This window comes from Myotis nattereri, assembly GCF_964212035.1.
Source record: "Myotis nattereri genome assembly, chromosome: 11".
NCBI classification, from domain to species: Eukaryota; Metazoa; Chordata; class Mammalia; order Chiroptera; family Vespertilionidae; genus Myotis; species Myotis nattereri.
The window spans coordinates 30,679,912-30,699,847 of record NC_138086.1 but is presented as its reverse complement, the minus strand read 5'-3'; the positions used below and the strand labels follow the sequence as shown (position 1 = coordinate 30,699,847).

At 40.1% G+C, this 19,936-nt stretch overlaps 1 protein-coding gene across 2 annotated transcripts in view; it reads left to right on the top strand.

Annotated features, from left to right (window-relative positions):
• Positions 1–19,936, top strand: part of BRAF (B-Raf proto-oncogene, serine/threonine kinase) — a 147,280-nt gene that overhangs the window by 105,365 nt on the left and 21,979 nt on the right. For both annotated transcript variants that reach the window (XM_081102483.1, XM_081102482.1), the window contains 3 exons: positions 13,050–13,096; positions 13,862–13,980; positions 18,488–18,619. In XM_081102483.1, the coding sequence (XP_080958609.1) occupies positions 13,050–13,096; positions 13,862–13,980; positions 18,488–18,619 (298 nt within the window). The remainder of the gene's footprint in view (positions 1–13,049; positions 13,097–13,861; positions 13,981–18,487; positions 18,620–19,936) is intronic.

The window sequence follows — 19,936 nt, the reverse complement described above, 5'->3', positions numbered from 1 at the left end:
ATAAAACATTGCTGAAAGAAATTAAACAGAAATGAAGGTTGGGATAATAAAAAATTTTTGCTAGATGGTGGTGGGTGCACAACATTGAGTGTACTTAATGTCACTGAATTGTACACATAAAAATTGTTAAAATGGGAAGTTTTATGACATATGTATAGATATATACACATATATCTATATCTAGGTATAGATATAGATATAGATATAGATATAGCATCCCCAAAAATGTATACACACACTTTGAATAATTATACAGGAGAGTTTATTAATACATATTTCATTTTCAAAATTGAGCTATGAGCAGTTAAAGTGTGTATACATTTGAGGGGGAGGTACCCGTAGTTTACCACAATGAAGTTAAAAACAGAATAAATAAAATAGCTATGTGGGTTTCATATAAGATGATAGATTTATGCTATCTTTTGAAACTCCACTGAAACTATAATAAAGGATTCTTTTTTAAGCATAAACATATAAGGTTGGAGATAACAGAAAAAGGAAATAATAGCAACAACATCTTATAAGCTAGAAAAAAATGGAGAAATAATCATGGACTTACTAAAAAAGCTACATCATTAGTTGGCCATGGAGAAATGAAAACTAACCTGATTTAACCACAGAATCCTCAAAAGTCTCAAGCATTGGCAGTGCCAGGTATTTCTAGAGGAGGGAGAGGACATAAATGAAAAGGCCTATCTGGAAAACTTCACAAAATCTCATCTGCTTTGTGCACTGGGTGATTGTCCCATCCCTACCTTGGCAGTAGACTGAAAGTTTATTCTCTAGAGAGAGAAAAACAATTATCTCTGGACTGGGGATATGGAATGGGCACTTTATTAGAAATAGGACTAACTCCTTACTGAACAATGAATGGGGAGTTCCTCAGCACTCTCTTTTCATTTGGTTCCCAGAATGCTAGCAGCTAAACTCTCCCCTTCACACAAAACATTGGAAGAGTTTTCTGTGAAGAATCTTACCAACTGAAAGGAAAGACCCAAAGGTGGTGACTTCAGGAAGTCCACCTAGATCCGTGGTCGGCGAACTGCGTCTCGCGAGCCACATGCGACTCTTTGGCCCCTTGAGTGTGGCTCTTCCTAAGCCTTAGGAGTACCCTAATTAAGTTAATAACAATGTACCTACCTATATAGTTTAAGTTTAAAAAATTTGGATCTCAAAAGAAATTTCAGTCGTCGTACTGTGATTTTTGGCTCTGTTGACTAATGAGTTTGCTGACCACTGACCTAGATCACTGTACAGGGAAGTTCAAAAACAGCCCAACTATATGCTAAAGCTTTCAGACAGCTTTTTAGCCCTTCACTCAGTCTGAAATCATCTCTGGCTCACCACAGACATCAGAGGGAAAGTCTCTGATGCCCATGACAAAGACCAAACCAATGGGGGGAAGGGGGAAGGCAACTAGGAATAAACAAACAATGCAAGGAAAGAAATACCCCTCCCCCAAAAAACTGTCAGTTTTCTCAGCTATAAAAGGAGGTTTTTCTATCCATGAAACAAGAACAGATGCTTTAAAAGAAACTTTTGATAACAAAAAAAATGTTTAAATGTTGATATTTATAATTATTTATTGTATGTCCCCTTTCAAAACATATTTTATATTGGATTTTTAAAGTCATACAATCATTTATATGTAAACTAGAGGCCCGGTGCACAAAAATTTGTGCACTCGGGGGGGAGGGGGGTCCCTCAGCCCGGCCTGTGCCCTCTCGCATTCTGGGACCCCTCGGGAGATAATGACCTGCTGGCTTAGGCCTGCTCCCGGGTGGCAGAGGGCAGGCCCAATCCCTAGGTGCAGCCCCTGGTCGGGCTCAGAGCAGGGCTGATTGGGGAGTTGGGGCGCCGCCCCCTGTCATACACAGAGCAGGGCCCATCAGGGGGTTGGGGCACCGCCCTCTATCACCCACAGAGTAGGGCCAATCAGGGGGTTGGGGCGCCGCCACTCACATTCAGGGCAGGGCCGATGGGGAGGTTATGGCTCTACCTCTTCACACACAGAGCAGGGCCCATGGGGGGGGAGGGTGGTTTGGGGTGCCGCACCCTGTCACACACAGAGCAGGGCCAATCAGGGGGTTGGGGCACCGCCCTCTATCACCCACAGAGCAGGGCCGATCAGGGGGTTGGGGCGCCGCACCCTGTCACACACAGAGCAGGGCTGATCAGGGGGTTGGGGCGCCTTCCCCTGTCACGAACAGAGCAGGGCGGATAGGGAGGTTGTGGCCCTGCCCCCTGTCACACACAGAGCCACAGGGCGATCAGGGGGTTTGGGCGCTGCCCCCTGTCACGCTGATCCTGGTGCCGGGAGGCCTCACAGCTCCACTGATCCCGGTGCTGGGAGGCATATTACCCTTTTACTATATAGAGTAGAGGCCTGGTGCATGGGTGGGTGCCAGCTGGTTTGCCCTGAAGGGTGTCCTGGATCAGGGTGGGGGTCCCCACTGGGGTGCCTGGCCAGCCTGGGTGAGGGGATGATGGCTGTTTGCAGTTGGTCACACATCCTTCAGGGTGGGACTCCCCACTGGGGTGCCTGGCCAGCCTGGGTTAGGGGATGATGGCTGTTTGCAGCTGGTCACACCCCCTTCAGGGTGGGACTCGCCACTGGGGTGCCTGGCCAGTCTGGGTGAGGGGCTGAGGGCTGTTTTCAGGCTGGGGGTGACTGAAGCTCCCAACCGCTCCTTTTTTTCTTGTTTTCTTTTTTATTCTGGGCCAGCTTTAGCTTTGATGCTTGGCTCCAGCTCTTAGGCCTCCGCTGCTGAAAGCAGGTTTCTGGCCTTTGTTGACCTTCTGTATTTGAAACAATGTTGCGATCCTGCTGGCTGAAGCCCGGCGACTAAAGCAGGTTTCTGGAGTTTTGTTTAGCTTCTGTATTTGTAACATACTTGCTTAGAGTTGCAGCTCAGAGGCCGGCAGCGGCAGGCGGGGAACGTTGGAGTCCTCCGTCACTGAAGCAAGCAAGCCTCATGTTCGCTTTAAGCTGCCTGGCTGCCGGCCGCCATCTTGGCTGGCAGTTAGTTTGCATATTGCCCTGATTAGCCAATGGGAAGGGTAGCGGTCGTACGCTAATTACCATGTTTCTCTTTTATTAGATAGGAAGTTTTTTTAAGTAAGGATTAGAAGGCACACACCAAGCTCAATAGTGGTTGTCTCCAGGAATGGCACAAGGGGTTAAGTTGGAGGCAGCTGTCAAGCAGAAGTGTTTTAGCTTTACCTGTAACATTATGATTGTCTTTTAATAAAAATGATTCTACAGTTATGTTTTACTTTCATAACCTTTTTACAAGTATAAACTTAAAAAAAAACAGGAGGCAAATGTGTAAAGAAATTAACAGGATTGATTATGGTGAGACTGAGTGAACTCTACATTGTTTTTTGTTGCAGTTTTTCTTAATTTCAAAATAAAAGTTATTTTGAAAATGTGAACATAAGTAACCACCAGTAATCTACCATCAAGAGAGACTTACCATTAATATTTTTTGTGTATTATTTCACAATTCATTATTTTAATATTAAACACAATGGTTTCTTGTTGTTGTTGTTTTTAAATATGGAATCTACTTGTGTTGCCCTTTTTCACTAACTCTTATTTTTAACATCTTTACTGGTCAATAAATACATGCTCTGACTCCAGCTCTACTACATACTGATAACTCTCTCCCTCTTTTTTAAATACCAACTATGTTCTATGGTTTTTTATATATATTGTAATGTATTTAGTGATTATAGTACTTACTACATGCCAGACATTGCTCTGTGTACTTTATATATACAACCTCTTTTAAACCTCAGCAACCCTGTGAAATAGATCCTATTATTAGCCTCATTTTACTGATGAAGAAACTAGGGTATGGAAAGGTCAAGTAACTTGCCCCAGGCACTTATGTGTCAGAGTGCATTCCCTTAACTTTTACGCCATGCTGTTTCTCCAATTTAGTCAGTCCTTTCAACAACCTTAAGTGGGCCCTTAATGTCTTACAGTGGAAAGTCATACTTTCCGTTCTATAGCTTCTTGTCTCCTAGACACTATCACTTCCTCTGACCTCCAACCTCTAACACCTGTTATCCAAGAACAGTCAGCTTGCCATTTCACTATGAGAATTAGAAGCATCCACCACAACATTAATCTACCTACTACCTACATTCAAGCTCAGTTTTCTGTCTTATCACTAAGAGTAAAAGCCAGTCCTTCCAGTTTGTGTACTAGATCCCATCCCTTTTTCCTACTCACTGAGGTCTTTTTAGCAGATCTTCCCTGTTCACCATCAGGTTTGCCTTTTCTACTGGATTTTCTTCCATTTTAAAACATTTTTCTTATAATACATATTTGGGAGAATATTGACAATTGTTGAATCTAGGTGGAAGGCATCTGGTTGCTTATTGTACCATTCTTTCAGCTTTTCTCTGTGCTTAAAAATTTCATAATACAAAAGTTGTGGAGGTCCCTCCCTTATTCCCACTTTCCTCTCAAGCTATCACCTCATTCCTCTTCTTTTCTTTACAGTAAAACTTTTCAAAAGAGTTGTTGCTACTCAGTCTCTTGATTTATCTTCACTTTTATCTTAGACCCCACTCCAATCAGTTTTAACCCGACCCTACAATAAAATATCTCCTAATAAGGTAGTTACCATGTGGCTACATCCATTGTTCAATTCTCAGTTCTCAATCTGTTTGATCTATCAAAAACATGAAGTTGATCTCATCCTTCTTCATGAAACACGTTCTTATTCATTGATGAGAGAGAGTGATTTGTTGTTTCACTTATTTATGCATTCAGTGGTTGATTCTTTGTATGTGCTCTGACCAGGGATCAAACCCACACCCTTGGTGTATCGGGATGATGCTCGAACCAACTGAGCTACCTGTCCAGGGCTATGAAACACATTCTTTTCTTTTTTTTTTAATCCTCATGCAAGGATATGTTTGCTTGTGTCTTCTTTTGAGAGAGAGAGAGAGAGAGAGAGAGAGAGAGAGAGAGAGAGAGAGAGGGAGGAGGGGGAGGAGGAGGACTGCTTTAAAATTTATTCTTCTGATTTTTTTTTCTTCTTAATATCTGTTCTTTCTCATCTGGTTCTTCTTCAATCTGTAACCTCTCTAAATGTTGGAATACTCCAGGGATCTCCTTTCCCTGGATTCCATCCACCTTCATGGCTTGACACACCATTTAATTACCATTGCTGTGCCAGTCTCCTGCCAGTTCATTTCCTCTGATTTCCAGATGTCATATCCAACTGCTCAACATTCCCACTCATCTCATGAGCATCTCAAATTTTATGTGTCTAAAACCGAGGTCCTGATCTTTTTTTCTCAAGCCTGGTCTTCGTACATTCTTTTCATCTCAATAGTAGGCAGCTCTATTCTTTCCGTCACTTAAGTCTAACATTTTGTAATTATCTTTGACTCCTCTCTTTCTCACATTACATAATCAATCTCTTATCAACTCCTGTTGGTTCTAGCTCTAAATATATCTAGAATCTTACAACTTCTCATCACTTATTTTTCTATCACTCTGATTCAAGCCACCATTAGCTCTTGTCTGGATAGTGCCTGCTTTCACCCTTACCCACCTTCATTTTATTCTCAACACAGCAGCCAGAGTGATTCTTTTAAGACTTAGGTCAGCCCAGCCAGCGTGGCTTAGTGGTTGAGCATTGACCTATGAACCAGGAGGTCACAGTTCGATTCCCACTCAGGGCACATGCCTGGGGTGCAGGCTTGATCCCATGTGGGGCGTGCAAGAGGCAGCTGGTCAATGATTCTCTCTAATCATTGATGTTTCTCTCTCCCTTCCTCTCTAAAATAAATAAAAGTATTTTTTAATAAAAAGACTTAGGTCATGTTGTGGTGGTGAACACACAATACAGTGTACAGATGGTGTGCGTGGAATTGTGTACCTGAAACCTGTATAATTTTATTAACCAGTGTCACCCCAATAAATTCAATAAGAATTAAAAAAGAAAAAAAAAACTACTTAGGTCAGATTATGTTGCTCCTCTGCTGCAGTGTCTCCACATTTCACTCTGAAAGGAAACCAAAGTCCTTACAATGGGCCTTTCTCAGTGTGACCACCACCACCATCCTTCCTCTTCCACTGCCTTTTCTGTTACTTCTCATCTCGTTTCTTGTCCCTCATATTCCATCTCTTCCAAACCACAGTTTGCCTTCTTATCATCCTTAGAACATGGTAAGCACATGCCTGTTGGGCTTTGCCTTGCTAGTCCCTCTGCCTGCTGTGTTTCTTATCCCACATCTGCATGACTCTCCTAAATCTTTACTCAAAATGTTATTTGAAAAGAGGCCCTTCCTGGCCTAAAATTACAATCACTTGCAACTTAGCATTTCCTGTTCTTCACCTATAGAATACTTTCATGTTCTACTGGTATATATTTTATTTTCTGTCTTTCATACTAAAATGTAAGCCCCTCGAGGGTAGAGATTTCTGCTTTGTCTTCAAAACTTACACCACTTGTGGCTCACTGGTGAGTGGCCTTTTAGTAAACATGTTAAAAGAAAGAAAGGACCCACAGAGGTAAACAATATTATCTCCATTTTACAGGTTAGAAATCCAGAGCTTAGTGAAATTGTGTGATGTATCCATAGTCATTTGGCTAGTAAGTGACATAGCTAGAATTCAAACCCAGATCTGTGTGCTCAGAATCCATGCCCTTTTCACTATGCCTCTGTGGCCAAGACACTTAAGTCCTTGGGCCCTGGTTTTCCCATCAGCATAAGTGGAATTGTTATCATTTTGCTTGCTTCACAAAGAATCATGATGGTTATGAAACCAAATGATATAAAAATATTCTGAAGACTTTAAAATGCCTTAGCCAGTTTGGCTCAGTGGATAGAGCGTTGGCCTACAGACTGAAGGGTCCCAGGTTTGATTCTGGTCAAGGGCACATACCTGGGTTGGGGGCTCGATCACCAGTCGGGGGTGTACAGGAGGCAGCCGCTCAATGATTCTCTCCCATCATTGATGTTTCTGTCTCTCTCTCTCTCTTTTCCTCTCTGAAATCAATAAAAATCTATTTTAAAATAAATAAAATGTTGTACATGTACAAGAGCTGGTTGTAATTCTGTTTTCTTATAAAAGTTTTATAGTGTTTGCTTTTAGTTTTTTTTCTAAGAGTTTTATGGTTTCAAGTCTTACATTCAAGTGGAAGATGAAGATGAGAATTTCACTCTAGTGTGTGTTGTTGATCAGATCAAATCTAGAGTATTGTATTTACTTTGGGGGTATTATATTATGCCCTAAAATGAATGTTGAAAGGCTGAATCTTAGATAAGAGTTTGAAAAAAGCAGCATAGAGAACAAATTTTCCTAGGTGATTTCCAAGCCTTAAGATTAAATGATTCTGTAGGTAGACATTATATTTCTTCAAGGAAGATGACTCCTAAGAGAAACATATCATGCCCTAACGGGTTTGGCTCAGTAGATAGAGCGTCGGCCTGCGGACTGAAAGGTCCCAGGTTCAATTCCGGTCAAGGGCATGTACCTTGGTTGCGGGCACATCCCCAGTAGGGAGTGTGCAGGAGGCATCTGATCAATGTTTCTCTCTCATCGATGTTTCTAACTCTCTATCCCTCTCCCTTCCTCTCTGTAAAAAATCAATAAAATATTTTTTTTTTAAAAAAGAGAAACCTATCAAGATTATGATACTCATATAATTTGTAGCATGTTTTTTTATTTCCTACTACTTTTGTAAAGCTGTAAGTTTCTCATTAACATCTTAGAAAGGTAAGAAGGAGGTAATTTAATTGTCCTAAATAACAGACTTGTGTATCAGCTGCAGCAAGTAAAGTTCATTTATTCTTGTTTCCCTTTCTACCCTCAACCAGTTATGTGTTATCTTTTTTATGACTGGTAGGTGCTTAGGAAGTTGTGTTCTAGTGTCAGTCTATGTAGCAATTACTCTGGAACATTATATTATGTGGGAATTGGGATATGCTATTCATCCCATTTTTTTGGCTGGGAAATTTGAGTCCCTTTCCAATCTTCCATTATTATATAGACCTGGATTTCTGTTCTTTTGCTGCTTTTGTTATAGAGATGTTACAGAAAGAGATTTATATATATAAATTTTTATATATATATATATATATATATATATATATTTCTTTATTGATTTCAGAGAGAAAGGGAGAAGGAGAGAGAGATAGAAACATCAATGATGAGAGAGAATCATTGATCGGCTGCCTCCTGCACACCCCCCCACTGGGGATCGAGCCTGCAACCCAGGCATGTGCCCTTGGCCAGAATCGAACCTGGGACCCTTCAGTCCACAGGCTGACGCTCTATCCACTGAGCCAAGCCGGCCAGGGCTACAGAAAGAGATTTATTAAATGAGATAAAAGTTACAAAAGCATATTTTAAACAATAAAAGAATACACATTATATTTCTTCAAGGAAGGTGACTCCTAAGAGAAACCTATCATGCTCTAACTGGTTTGGCTCAGTGGATAGAGTGTCGGCCTGCAGACTGAAAGGTCCCGGGTTCAATGAGGTAATGTTATTTCAAGTTGCAGCTATATGCAACTTTGACCTATAATAGGTTTATGCTAAACAATTTCTACTAGGCTAGCTCAGCAATCATATTTATATCTTAATTATCAAGTATTTTCTTGATCAGAAATTTTCTCTCAGCTCTCTAGTTATATTTCTATCTACTGTATTCTCACTATATTTCTTTGTATCAGATCTGTTGAAAAGATTGACACCATCCATGAAGAACACCTTTATCTTCCCTTGTACCTTCATCATGCCACCATGTTTTCCACCCATGAACCACACATTTTTTTGTTTGTTTGTTTTTAAATCTTTATTGTTCAGATTATTACAATTGTTCCTCTTTTTTCTCCCCATAGTTCCCCTCCACCCGGTTCCCACTCCACTCTCCGCCCTTACCCACCCCCCACTGTCCTCATCCATAGGTGTACGATTTTTGTCCAGTCTCTTCCCACACCCCCCACACCCCTTTCCCCCCGAGAATTGTCTGTCCACTCCCTTTCTATGCCCCTGATTCTATTATATTCACCAGTTTATTCTGTTCATCAGATTTTTTATTCACTTGATTTTTAGATTCACTTGTTGATAGATATGTATTTGTTGTTTATAATTTTTATCTTTACCTTTTTCTTCTTCCTCTTCTTAAAGAATACCTTTCAGCATTTCATATAATACTGGTTTGGTGGTGATGAACTCTTTTAGCTTGTTCTTATCTGTGAAGCTCTTTATCTGACCTTCAATTCTGAATGATAGCTTTGCTGGGTAAAGTAATCTTGGTTGTAGGTTCTTGCTATTCTATTCATCACTTCCAATATTTCTTACCACTCCCTCTGGCCTGCATAGTTTCTGTTGAGAAATCAGCTGACAGTCGTATGGGTACTCCCTTGTAGGTAACTAATTGTTTTTCTCTTGCTGCTTTTAAGATTCTCTCTTTGTCTTTTGCCCTTGGCATTTTAATTACGATGTGTCTTGGTGTGGTCCTCTTTGGATTCCTTTTGTTTGGGGTTCTCTGCGCTTCCTGGACTTGTAAGTCTATTTCTTTCACCAGGTAGGGGAAGTTTTCTGTCATTATTTCTTCAAATAGGTTTTCAATATCTTGCTCTCTCTCTTCTTCTGGCACCCCCATAATTCAGATGTTGGTACGCCTGAAGTTGTCCCAGAGGCTTCTTATACTATCTTCATATTTTTGGATTCTTTTTTCTGTTTGCTTTTCCGGTTGGGTGTTTTTTGCTTCCTCGCATTTCAAATCTTTGACTTGATTCTTGTGATCCTCTAGTCTGCTGTTGGATCTCTGTATAATATTCTTTATTTCAGTCAATGTATGCTTAATTTCTAGTTGGTCCTTTTTCATTTCCTTGAGGGTCTTACTAGACGTATTGAGGGTCTTACTAAATTTATTGGCGGTTTCTAGAAAATTCTTGAAAAACCTTATAAGCGTGGTTTTGAACTCTATATCCAGTAGTTTGCTTTCCTCCATTTCTGTCATTTGTGACCTGTTTCTTTGTCTCCGCATTTTGGCTGCTTTCCTGTGTTGATAGAGTGGCTTTGTGTGCTAGGTGTCCTATGGGGCCCAGTGGCTTAGCCTCCCCAATTTCCTGAAGTGGACAGTCTCGGTGCAACCCTTTGTGGGCTTTGTGCACAGTCTTGTTGTAGTTGAGCCTTGATTGTAGTTGGTATCACTGGGAGGAATTGACCTCCAGGCCAATTGGCTGTGAGAATCAGCTGTGTTTACAGTGGGAGAACTTCTGTGCTGGAGACACTCTTCTGGGGCAAGACTTGTTTCAGTGGGGCTTTGGTGCTCACTGAGTCTGCCCCCTGAATGTGTTCCTTATGGATCTGAGGAGTTGTAATCTGGATGGTCCCACTCTGACCACTGGGTACACTGGCTCTTGGATCTCTAAGGAGGTGCTAATTTAGCCTCTGTGTGAGGCTACCCAACAGGAGCTATGGAGAGATCTGCAGATTCCTCTTCTTTGTTTGGGGTTTGGAGGTGCCCAGATGAGGCCCAGCTGTGAAGCAGTGCAAGCTGCTGTGGGGCCTTGGGCTGTCTTTTGGATGTTCTGGGTCTCTCTGATCCAGCTACAGTTTGTTAGGTAATTTTAGGTTGTGAAGGGCCAGGTCATTCATATGCAAAAGCCTCTGTGCACAACTTGGGTGGGTCAGGGTCTCAGGGAATCAACAGGGCAAAGCAAATAGCTATGGCTGCTCCTCAGCCCTGCCCTAAAAGGCCCTGGGTCTCTGTCCCAGTAATCACTGCAAGCACCTCTGAGAGAAAGCCGCCCTTGAGTTCCACCCACTGCCAGACAGTCCAGTTTCTCCCTGTGAGTCTAGGTCCCCAGAGACTCGCCCAAAACTAGAGTCAGGGCTGTCGGGAGCTTGTGTCTCCCTCCCGATTGAAAAAGACAACCGCGTCCTCAGTTGCCAGCCCTTTCCTCGTGCACCTCCGTACCTCTGCACTTTACTTCCGCACCTCCTCTGAGTCTCAGTGTGCTTTTCTCTTTCCTTCTAGTTGTAGAATTTCCACTCAGCCAGCCTTCCTGTGGTTCTGGATGATGTCCATTTTGTCTTTTAGTGGTATTTTTGAAGTGGTTGTGAAAGGCAGCGATTTCAGGTGTTTACCTATGCCGCCATCTTGGTTTGTCCCACACATTTGTTTTTAATTTCAGAGGAGACAGAACTTCTTCAGACACTAACACCTTTCTGTGGCTAAACACCAGCCCTCTGAAGCATAGAGCTCCACCATGCACACTGTCTCATTTATCCCCCTTCTTCTAATGGAGACAAGGTCTCCCATCTAGAAAATGCATTTGGTTGAGACCTATTTTTCTCCATATTTTTAAATTTGTTTTTTGTTAATCCTCACCCAAGGATATTTTTTCCATTGATTTTTTTTTTTTTTTTAGAGAGAGAGTGGAGGAGAGAGGGAAAGACAGAGAGAAACATCAAAGTGAGAGAAACAAATCAATTTGTTGCCTCCTGCTATATCCCTGACCAGAGCCCAGGCCAGGGAGGAGCCTGCAACCAAGGTGCGTGCCCTTTACCGGAATCAAACCCAGGATCCTTTGGTCCGCAGGCCAACGCTCTATCCTCTGAGCCAAATGGGCTAGGGCTTTCTCCATTGATTTTTTAGAGAAAGTGGAATGGAGGGGGAGAGATAGAGAGAGAGAAACATTGACGTGAGAGGCACATTGATTGGTTGCCTCCTGCACTCGCCCCAACTCAGCCAAGGTACATGCCCTTGACCAGAATCAAACCCTCAACCCTTCAATCCACAGGTGGACACTCTATTCGCTGAGCCAAACTGGCTATAATGCCATATGTTTTTTTCTTTCTGTGTCACTGCAGAACTTTGGGTTCTAAGTAAACTTTTGTGTTGTGAAATGACTTTGGGCCTAAAAAGTCATGATGAAAAGATAATTTTACATTGTGGTAAAAGCTCTGAAGGAAATAGTGTGAAGTCAGAGTAATTGGAGGAGGAGGGGTTACTTTGTATAAACAGTAGTTTGAAATGAAAACTTTGTCTGAAAAGTATCAAAATCTTATTCTCTGAGAGGATGTGGAAGCTTAGATGAAAATAAAGTATAAATTATAAGCTTAATGATTTACAAACCTATTTTTAACAGTGACGTTATAATCTCATTTTAAAGCAAAACTTAATTCCTAATAGTCATTGTCAAATTTCAGCAGTCTCATATATTTGTTTTCTCCAGCTTTAAATGAAGAAAAATAACCTTGACTAGGACATTATATGCATCTCAATGTAGTTGATTCAGCTGATGTGTTTTAAATGCTTTATGCCAGGCACTGTACTCGGCACTGGGGATAAACAGAAATAAACTAGGCCCAGCCCTTTTCCCTCAATGAACTTAACTAAAGCTACTATAGAGGAAGTTTGCTACACACTAGTTTTAAGAAGGCATTTTAAGAATATATTAATACTACCTTTAAGAATGATTTCATCAATCAAACTTTCATATTCTAGTAGAGTTTTACATTCTAAATAGAAAATGAACATAGGTGGAAAAAAACTATTGAATAAAGCTGTTCCAATAATTTCTATATAACTGAACAGTGAAAGATCCCTTACAGTTGAGTTACTCATAGGAAAGCTTCACCCAGGAGTTAGATTGTATATGCAACCTTAAAGGAGTGGTATGAATAGATGGAGAATAGAATGAAACTAATTTGAGGGATGGGTGTAGGAGGGGATATTTAAGGTATATTTAAAGGACATGGATAACTAGGCTTGACTGGAGTGAAAGGTTTGTATTGGAAAATAGTAAAAGACAAAGCAAAGTCTTTTAGTGGAAAACAAAATTTTGGCTGTACCATATTAGTGATATGTTCCTCTAATCCTAAATTCAATTACAGACTATTTTAATATTTCTTATGTAAAGGGATTATCACATTGTACAGTTTGCAGTTGTATCATGATTCTAAACACATCTTTATTTATACCCCTAAATATGTTCTATAAAATTTGAGGCCAGAGTATTTAGCCCTACTCAGGTTAAAATGATGTTTTGTTTTTCAGTTACTTACACGCCAAGTCAATCATCCACAGAGACCTCAAGAGTAATAGTATCCTTCCTGAAATTTGTCTGCGAAGTTTGAAAACATCCTGACTTTTTCTTCTGCATTTTATCTTCACATTATGTAAAAACAGTTTCATGCTAAGTTCAATGTATTGTAAAGAGAATTAATAAATGGGTTTGCATGAGAGTGTAGTAGAACAAGGTACTACACAACCTGCTTTTGGTTTGTGAACAATTGAGCGTTACAACAAAAATCTCTGAAATCTTTATGATAGTAGGGCTTTTTGATTGCTTGCTTACATTCTTTCAGCACTGGAAAACAGATAGTTTGTAGTTATCTACTAGTTCCTTTTAACACTCTGGCCTTGCTCAGCAGTAGGTAAGATGTAACTGAAGGCTTTAAGTTACGGATAGCATGAGGTGAGAAAAACATATTTTTTCCTCTTCCATAAACGTAGATTAAGATCCTGCCTGCCAACCACCTTCATTCCAGTGAAGAGCCTTTACCACTCCCCAGCAGTGCCAAAAGGATATTTGGGCCTATGTTACTAAAATCTTGTGGGAAGTTTCAGGGTCTCCCATACACTTAGGAAAGCATCTCACCTCACTCTACCTCATTTCAAGCCCTCAAAACCTTAAAAGCAGGTCATATAGGCCAAATAGACCTAATTAATATATAAAGTACTACATCTTTTTTCAAAGAATTTCATATTACAGAATTATAGAAATTAGATCTCTTACCTAAATTTCATAATGCTTGCTCTGATTGGAAAATGAGATCTATTGTTTTCCTTTACTTACTACACCACAGATATTTTTCTTCATGAAGACCTCACTGTAAAAATAGGTGACTTTGGGCTAGCCACAGTGAAATCTCGATGGAGTGGGTCCCATCAGTTTGAACAGTTGTCTGGATCCATTCTGTGGATGGTAAGAATTGAGGCCTTTTTACATTAATTTTTGGGACCCTGAGATGCTACTGAGTACTAGAAAGTCATTGAAGGTTTCAACTATAATATTTTAATAGTTCCCGGTGTTCACAAAAGTCAGCATTCATATTTTTATGTAAATAAATCTTAACTTTTTTATCTTTAAAAAGAATATTATGAAACTAGTTTCAGTATCTTTCAAACAAAAATATGTTTTTTAAACACTGTTTATATTTTATTTAAAATTGTCTGTAAAATATTTTGTGTTCCAAATGTTCCTTGTTCCCAGTTTAAAAAAAAAGTATTCAATTTAAGCATGTGTGATCTGCAACTATTATTAAGGTTTGTGAAGAGAACTGCTCCTTTAAAGAGAGGCTGTTTGCCCTGGACCATGTTGCTCGGTTGGGCATCAGGTTGGGCGTCGTCCTGTGCACTGAAAGGTTAGCAGTATGATTCCCAGTCAGGGCACATGCCTGGGTTGCAGCTCAATTCCCCAGTAGGGGGCGTGCATGAGGGCTCTCACATCAGTGTTTCTCTCTCCCCCTCTCCCTTCCTCTCTCAAAAAATTGATTTTAAAATATTTTTTGTAAAAAGAGGAGGAGAGGCTATTTCACAGTCTTATTTAAGCCTAAATTGGAGTTACTTTATTTAGACTAGAAAGAACCATATAATTATGGAGCACCTGGGAGAGGAGAGACAAAAAAAAATGAGAGATTTCTTAACACTGTAAGCTTTGTGCTGCCCTACATAGGTCTTTCTCTCTTTTTTTCTTACATATTTTTATTGATTTTTAGAGAGAGAAAGGGAGAGATAGAAACATTGATGACAGAGGAACATTATCAATTGGCTGCCTCCTCCATGCTCCCTACTAGGGTTTGAGCCCCAACCCAGGCATGTGCCCTGACCAGGAACCAAACCAGTGACCTCTTGGTTCCTGGGTTGACACTCAACTGCTGAGCCATACCAGCTGGGCTCTTTCTCTTTATTTCTATTTCTACTTTGTACAAAAGAAGAAAGAGAACATATGAAAGAAAGGAACCAAAACATCTGTGTAGTTACTGTCAGCAGGCTATGGGGACAGTCTAGGAATCATTCTCTAAGTAGTAATTCTCAAAAGGCCCTCCAAGACCCTTTTAGAAATTCCCAAGGTCATCCTTGTGTGAGCCCAGATTGTTCTTCGTATTCCTCAACCAGAACAACATCACACCAAATTGAATGCAGAAGCAAAGTATATGACACGAGCTGGCTGCTGCTAAACCAGATAGTCAAAAAGAATTTAGGACTATTCTTCTCACTAAATTTTTTTGTTTTTGAAAATATACTTTTCATTAAAAATGTGTGATTTGTGTTAGCATCTACTGGTTGCTGTTTTATTATTCAAATGAATTAGTAAATATTTTAACAGCTTCTCAGTTTAGTTTTAATATGATTATTTATCCACAGAAATAATACATAAGCTCCTTGGGGGTTCTTAATAGTTTTCTTTTTTTAAACATATTTTTTATTGATTTCAGAGAGGAAGGGAGAAGGAGAGAGAGATAAAAACATCAATGATGAGAGAGTATAATTGATCGGCTGCCTTCTGCATGCCTCACACTGGGGATCAAGCCCACAACCCAGGTATGTGCCCTTGACCGGAATTGGACCCAGGACCCTTCAGTCTGCTGGCCGACGCTGTATCCACTGAGCCAAACTGGCTAGGGCCTCAGTAATTTTCAAGACTGAATGAGTACTGAAACCAAAAAGTTTGGGAACTGCTGCTCTAAGCTGAATGCAGGGTGTCCCAAAACTATTAGTGCAGTTTTTAATAACTTTGGGACACCCTACTGGAAACAGAAAAGAAGGGGCTTTCAAAGCCACATTTGCCTAAATTCTTTGAACTCTCTGTGTCAGTCTCCAAGAAAGGAATTACAAGGTAGGATTCTGAATTAGTCCAGATAAGCCTGGGGTTAAATTGAGCTATGATTTCTTGTAATAACTGAAATTAGGGCAAGCTGCAAGGTGGGAGGGGGATTGGACTTAGAGTTAGGAAGTGTGTACTGTAATGTGTGTGACTCTTACCTGCACCTTTCTTAACTGCCTCCAAGTCTCCATCTTTAATGTTGGGTTGGACTAGTGGATTTCTAAAGCCATTTCTATTTCTAAAATTCAGTATTTAGAGCTAAGAAGAATTTTTCTTTAATATGTGTTTAATTGTTTTAATACATAATTATAAACAAGAGGCTAATTAGTAATTATAATGCAAATCTCAGGCACCTTTAAGGTACACACCTTTTAAAAAAGACGGCAGTGTATCCTAAGGGGGGTGCAACAGATTTTTAAGTACTGAAATTGCAAAATCATTAAAATTAAAAAGAAATAATTGATACACGTTTTAGAGGTCTATTTATTTAAACTAGTGTGGGAGAGAGAGGCTCAGTCAAGTGTTTGGGATTGTCTTTATTCAAAGACCTTAATGGATTATTATACATGAAGTTTTATATTTTGTTATAGTTTCTTTTTTGTTAATACCTGGATAGAGGGGTTCATCTTTTATTTCCCCAAACTAAGTTTTTGGGTTTTTTTTCGTTTTTTTTAAAATATATTTTATTGATTTTTTCACAGAGAGGAAGGGAGAGAGATAGAGAGCTAGAAACATCGATGAGAGAAACATCGATCAGCTGCCTCCTGCACATCCCCCACTGGGGACGTGCCCGAAACCCAGGTACATGCCCTTGACCGGAATCGAACCCGGGACCCTTCAGTCCACAGGCCGACGCTCTATCCACTGAGCCAAACTGGTTTCGGCCCCAAACTAAGTTTTAAGATGAGAAATTAGCCAATAGTACATTTAATTGTTGAATAAATCTTTTTGGGTTGATATTGCCTTCAGAAACAAATTTAGAACATCCATAGGCTAGGAAAGAAGAGTTTGATCAGAACTAAGGTTATATAATTCTCTGAATTATTTACAATAGTCTTCTCAGCCTTGTTTTATTTATAGCTTAGAAGAGAAAGAAAACTTTGTAAAAAAAAATGTTTTGGAAATTAAAACACAAATTAACTGAGGATTAATAATGCACAACTTGTAAATAGATGACATTCAGCTTTTTATCAAGTCATCTACCAACAACAGTGAGGTAAAACTAAATTTTAAAGGCAACTTTTCAATTGATTTATTACTCTTTCCCTCACAGAAATTGTGTTCTGGCTTTGAAAATTATTTTTGTATCATAAACTAGCCTCTTAGTTTTCTGGCTTGTTCATTACATCACAGTTGTATGTGATTTATTTTGTACTGTAAAAGTAATATCAGTAAAGTGTAAGACAAAACAAGTAGGTACAACCTCCCCTTCACCCCCATCCTTTCACTCTTATCAGGATCTCCCTCCCACACATCTTCCGTCAGTGGTTCTCAACTTTGGTTGAGCGTTAAAAACATCTGGGTAGCTTTAAAAACTAACCAGTGTATCCCCAGATTCTAATGGTGTGTTATTGGGCAGGAATGCAGTCTGGACCATGAGAGGTTCAAGGCTGCCCAGGTGATTCTGATTTCCAGGTGAGGCGCAGTGCCATTATTCCCTGCCTTGTGAGATAGTCTCACTTGCCTTACTCTGACCAGTGACCAGGACTCTTGTCCCAGGTCTTTCAGCCTTTTTACAGTTAGTCTTGGTTTTTCACAGAGTTTTTATTAATACCCTTCAGTTTATTTGATTCCTTCCAAATGAAACAATACGGAAGATTCAAGGTGAAAGAACTGTTTAAAGCTAATATTTAACCAACCATTTGTTGTATTTCAAGTAAGTAGCCAATAAGAAATCTACCTATAGAATACAGTGACTGATATGTACAAAAATGTATGTAGCAAATATGATTTGGTCTATATCTTTGCCCAAGAAGCAAGCAGCGAAAAGATTCTTCATACCACCTTCTATTAAATCTACCCACTGCCTATTGCTTTTGTTAATAAGACATCTTTGGCATGTTTATACCATTTTTGGAGGCGGGAAAGGGATTTGAGTTTATCAGTCATGAAATTTTGCCATTATTGTCTAAGGTGTCCTGAGATGAGGAGAATCATTTGTACCAATGGGAAAACTTAAATTCTAGCAATTGCCAAAGTGGTTGTGCTACTCCCAAACATCTTACAACCACAGGTATAGTATTTATTTGCTGAATCATGATTGGGAAATAGGAACTGATTCTTGGTAGGTAAGTCAAGGGAAGAATTTAAATAGCAATGATGATATTTTTTGTACAAAGAGGGCAGCTGCTAAAATTATGAAAATATTAGTAATACAGATAGAATCTCAGCTAACACTGCCTCTTTTAGAATTTACAGGGTATATTTTTACTTTCTTAATCAGTTATATTTCTTTGACCATTAACAAGAGAATTAATTACATATTTGGTGGGTTATTTAATGATTAAAAGCATTTTTTCTGGGAATCATAATAGTTTGGTTTTCAGTCTTTATTCAGTTGAAGTAAAGAATAAACAAGAATATTTTTCTTTTTATGTTCTAACAGGCACCAGAAGTAATCAGAATGCAAGACAAAAACCCTTATAGCTTTCAGTCAGATGTATATGCATTTGGGATTGTTCTGTATGAATTGATGACTGGACAGTTACCTTATTCAAACATCAACAACAGGGACCAGGTAAATATTTACCATCTCTTAGGGTTTATTTTACTATTTACATCAAGTTCCAATTCTGCCGGGAGCCGGTCCATCCTTGCTGTTTCAAGGGACCTGGCATATATGGCATACTGTTCTTAATATTTTTACTCACCTTCTTGGCACTATGTGTTTTAACCAAGGTCACCTCTCTGAGAAAGGTTGTTTCCCCAGGTAGGGATTTTCCCCTGAAGTTAGGGAGGGAATAAAACCCCTTAACTAAGTGCCAGGCGGGTAATTAATCACTTTAATTACGAACAATCATGCTTAAGCTACATAATCTTTACTCCCTGGAATGGAGATAAGAAACGCCCTAACCTTTGTAATAGAGATTGATAGGATTAAATCAACTGGTATAAATACAGATGTAACAAGACAACAGGACACAGAACCTAGACACAGAACCTACACAGAACGTAGAGACAGAAGAACTTCGCTGAAGAGAACATGGCAAAAGATCCTGGACAGGACCTGGCTACAGAACTTGGTTGGAGAACCTAGCCAGAACCTGGCTGAAGAACCTGGCTACAGAATCTGGTGACCGAACCTGGCTGGGGAACCTGGAGAACCTGGCTGGAGAACCTAGCAAGAGAACATGGACACAGAACCTGGCTGGAGATCCTAACCAGAAGTTCGCTGGAGATCCTGGACAGAACCAGTCTGAAGAACCTAGAGACAGAACCTGGCTACAGAACCTGGATAGAACATGGCAAGAGAACCTGACTAGAACCTGGTGACTGAACCTGGCTAGAGAACCTGGGCAGAACCTGGCTGGAGAACCTAGCGAGGGAGCATGGCTACAGAACCTGGCTGGAGAACCTGGAGAACCTGGCTGGAGAACCTAGCGAGAGAACATGGACACAGAATCTGGCTGGAGATCCTAACCAGAACTTCGCTGGAGATCCTGACCAGAACTTGGCTAGAGATCCTGGCTAGGCTGCTGATCAACTGAACGCTGTCTCTGTGTCATTCCTTCTTCGCCGACTCCGTCCACACCTTTGGGGACCCCTGGACCTGCTGGGGTTGGACCCCGGCACAATTCATTGTAGAAAAGAAGTGTTAAGTCCTCGATACATATGAGGGATAGACCTCTGGGTCCTTGTCACCAGTTTAGATACCTTTTGATAGTAATAGCAGCATGTAAGGCCTTTCCTTGAAATATTCTTTTTTTTTTTAAGTCAATACATTACAGAAAGAGACTTTTTAAAAATACGTTTTTACTGATTTCAGAGAGAGAGAGAAAGGGAGAGAGAGAAAAATTAATGATGAGAGAGAATTATCAATTGGCTGCCTCCTGCA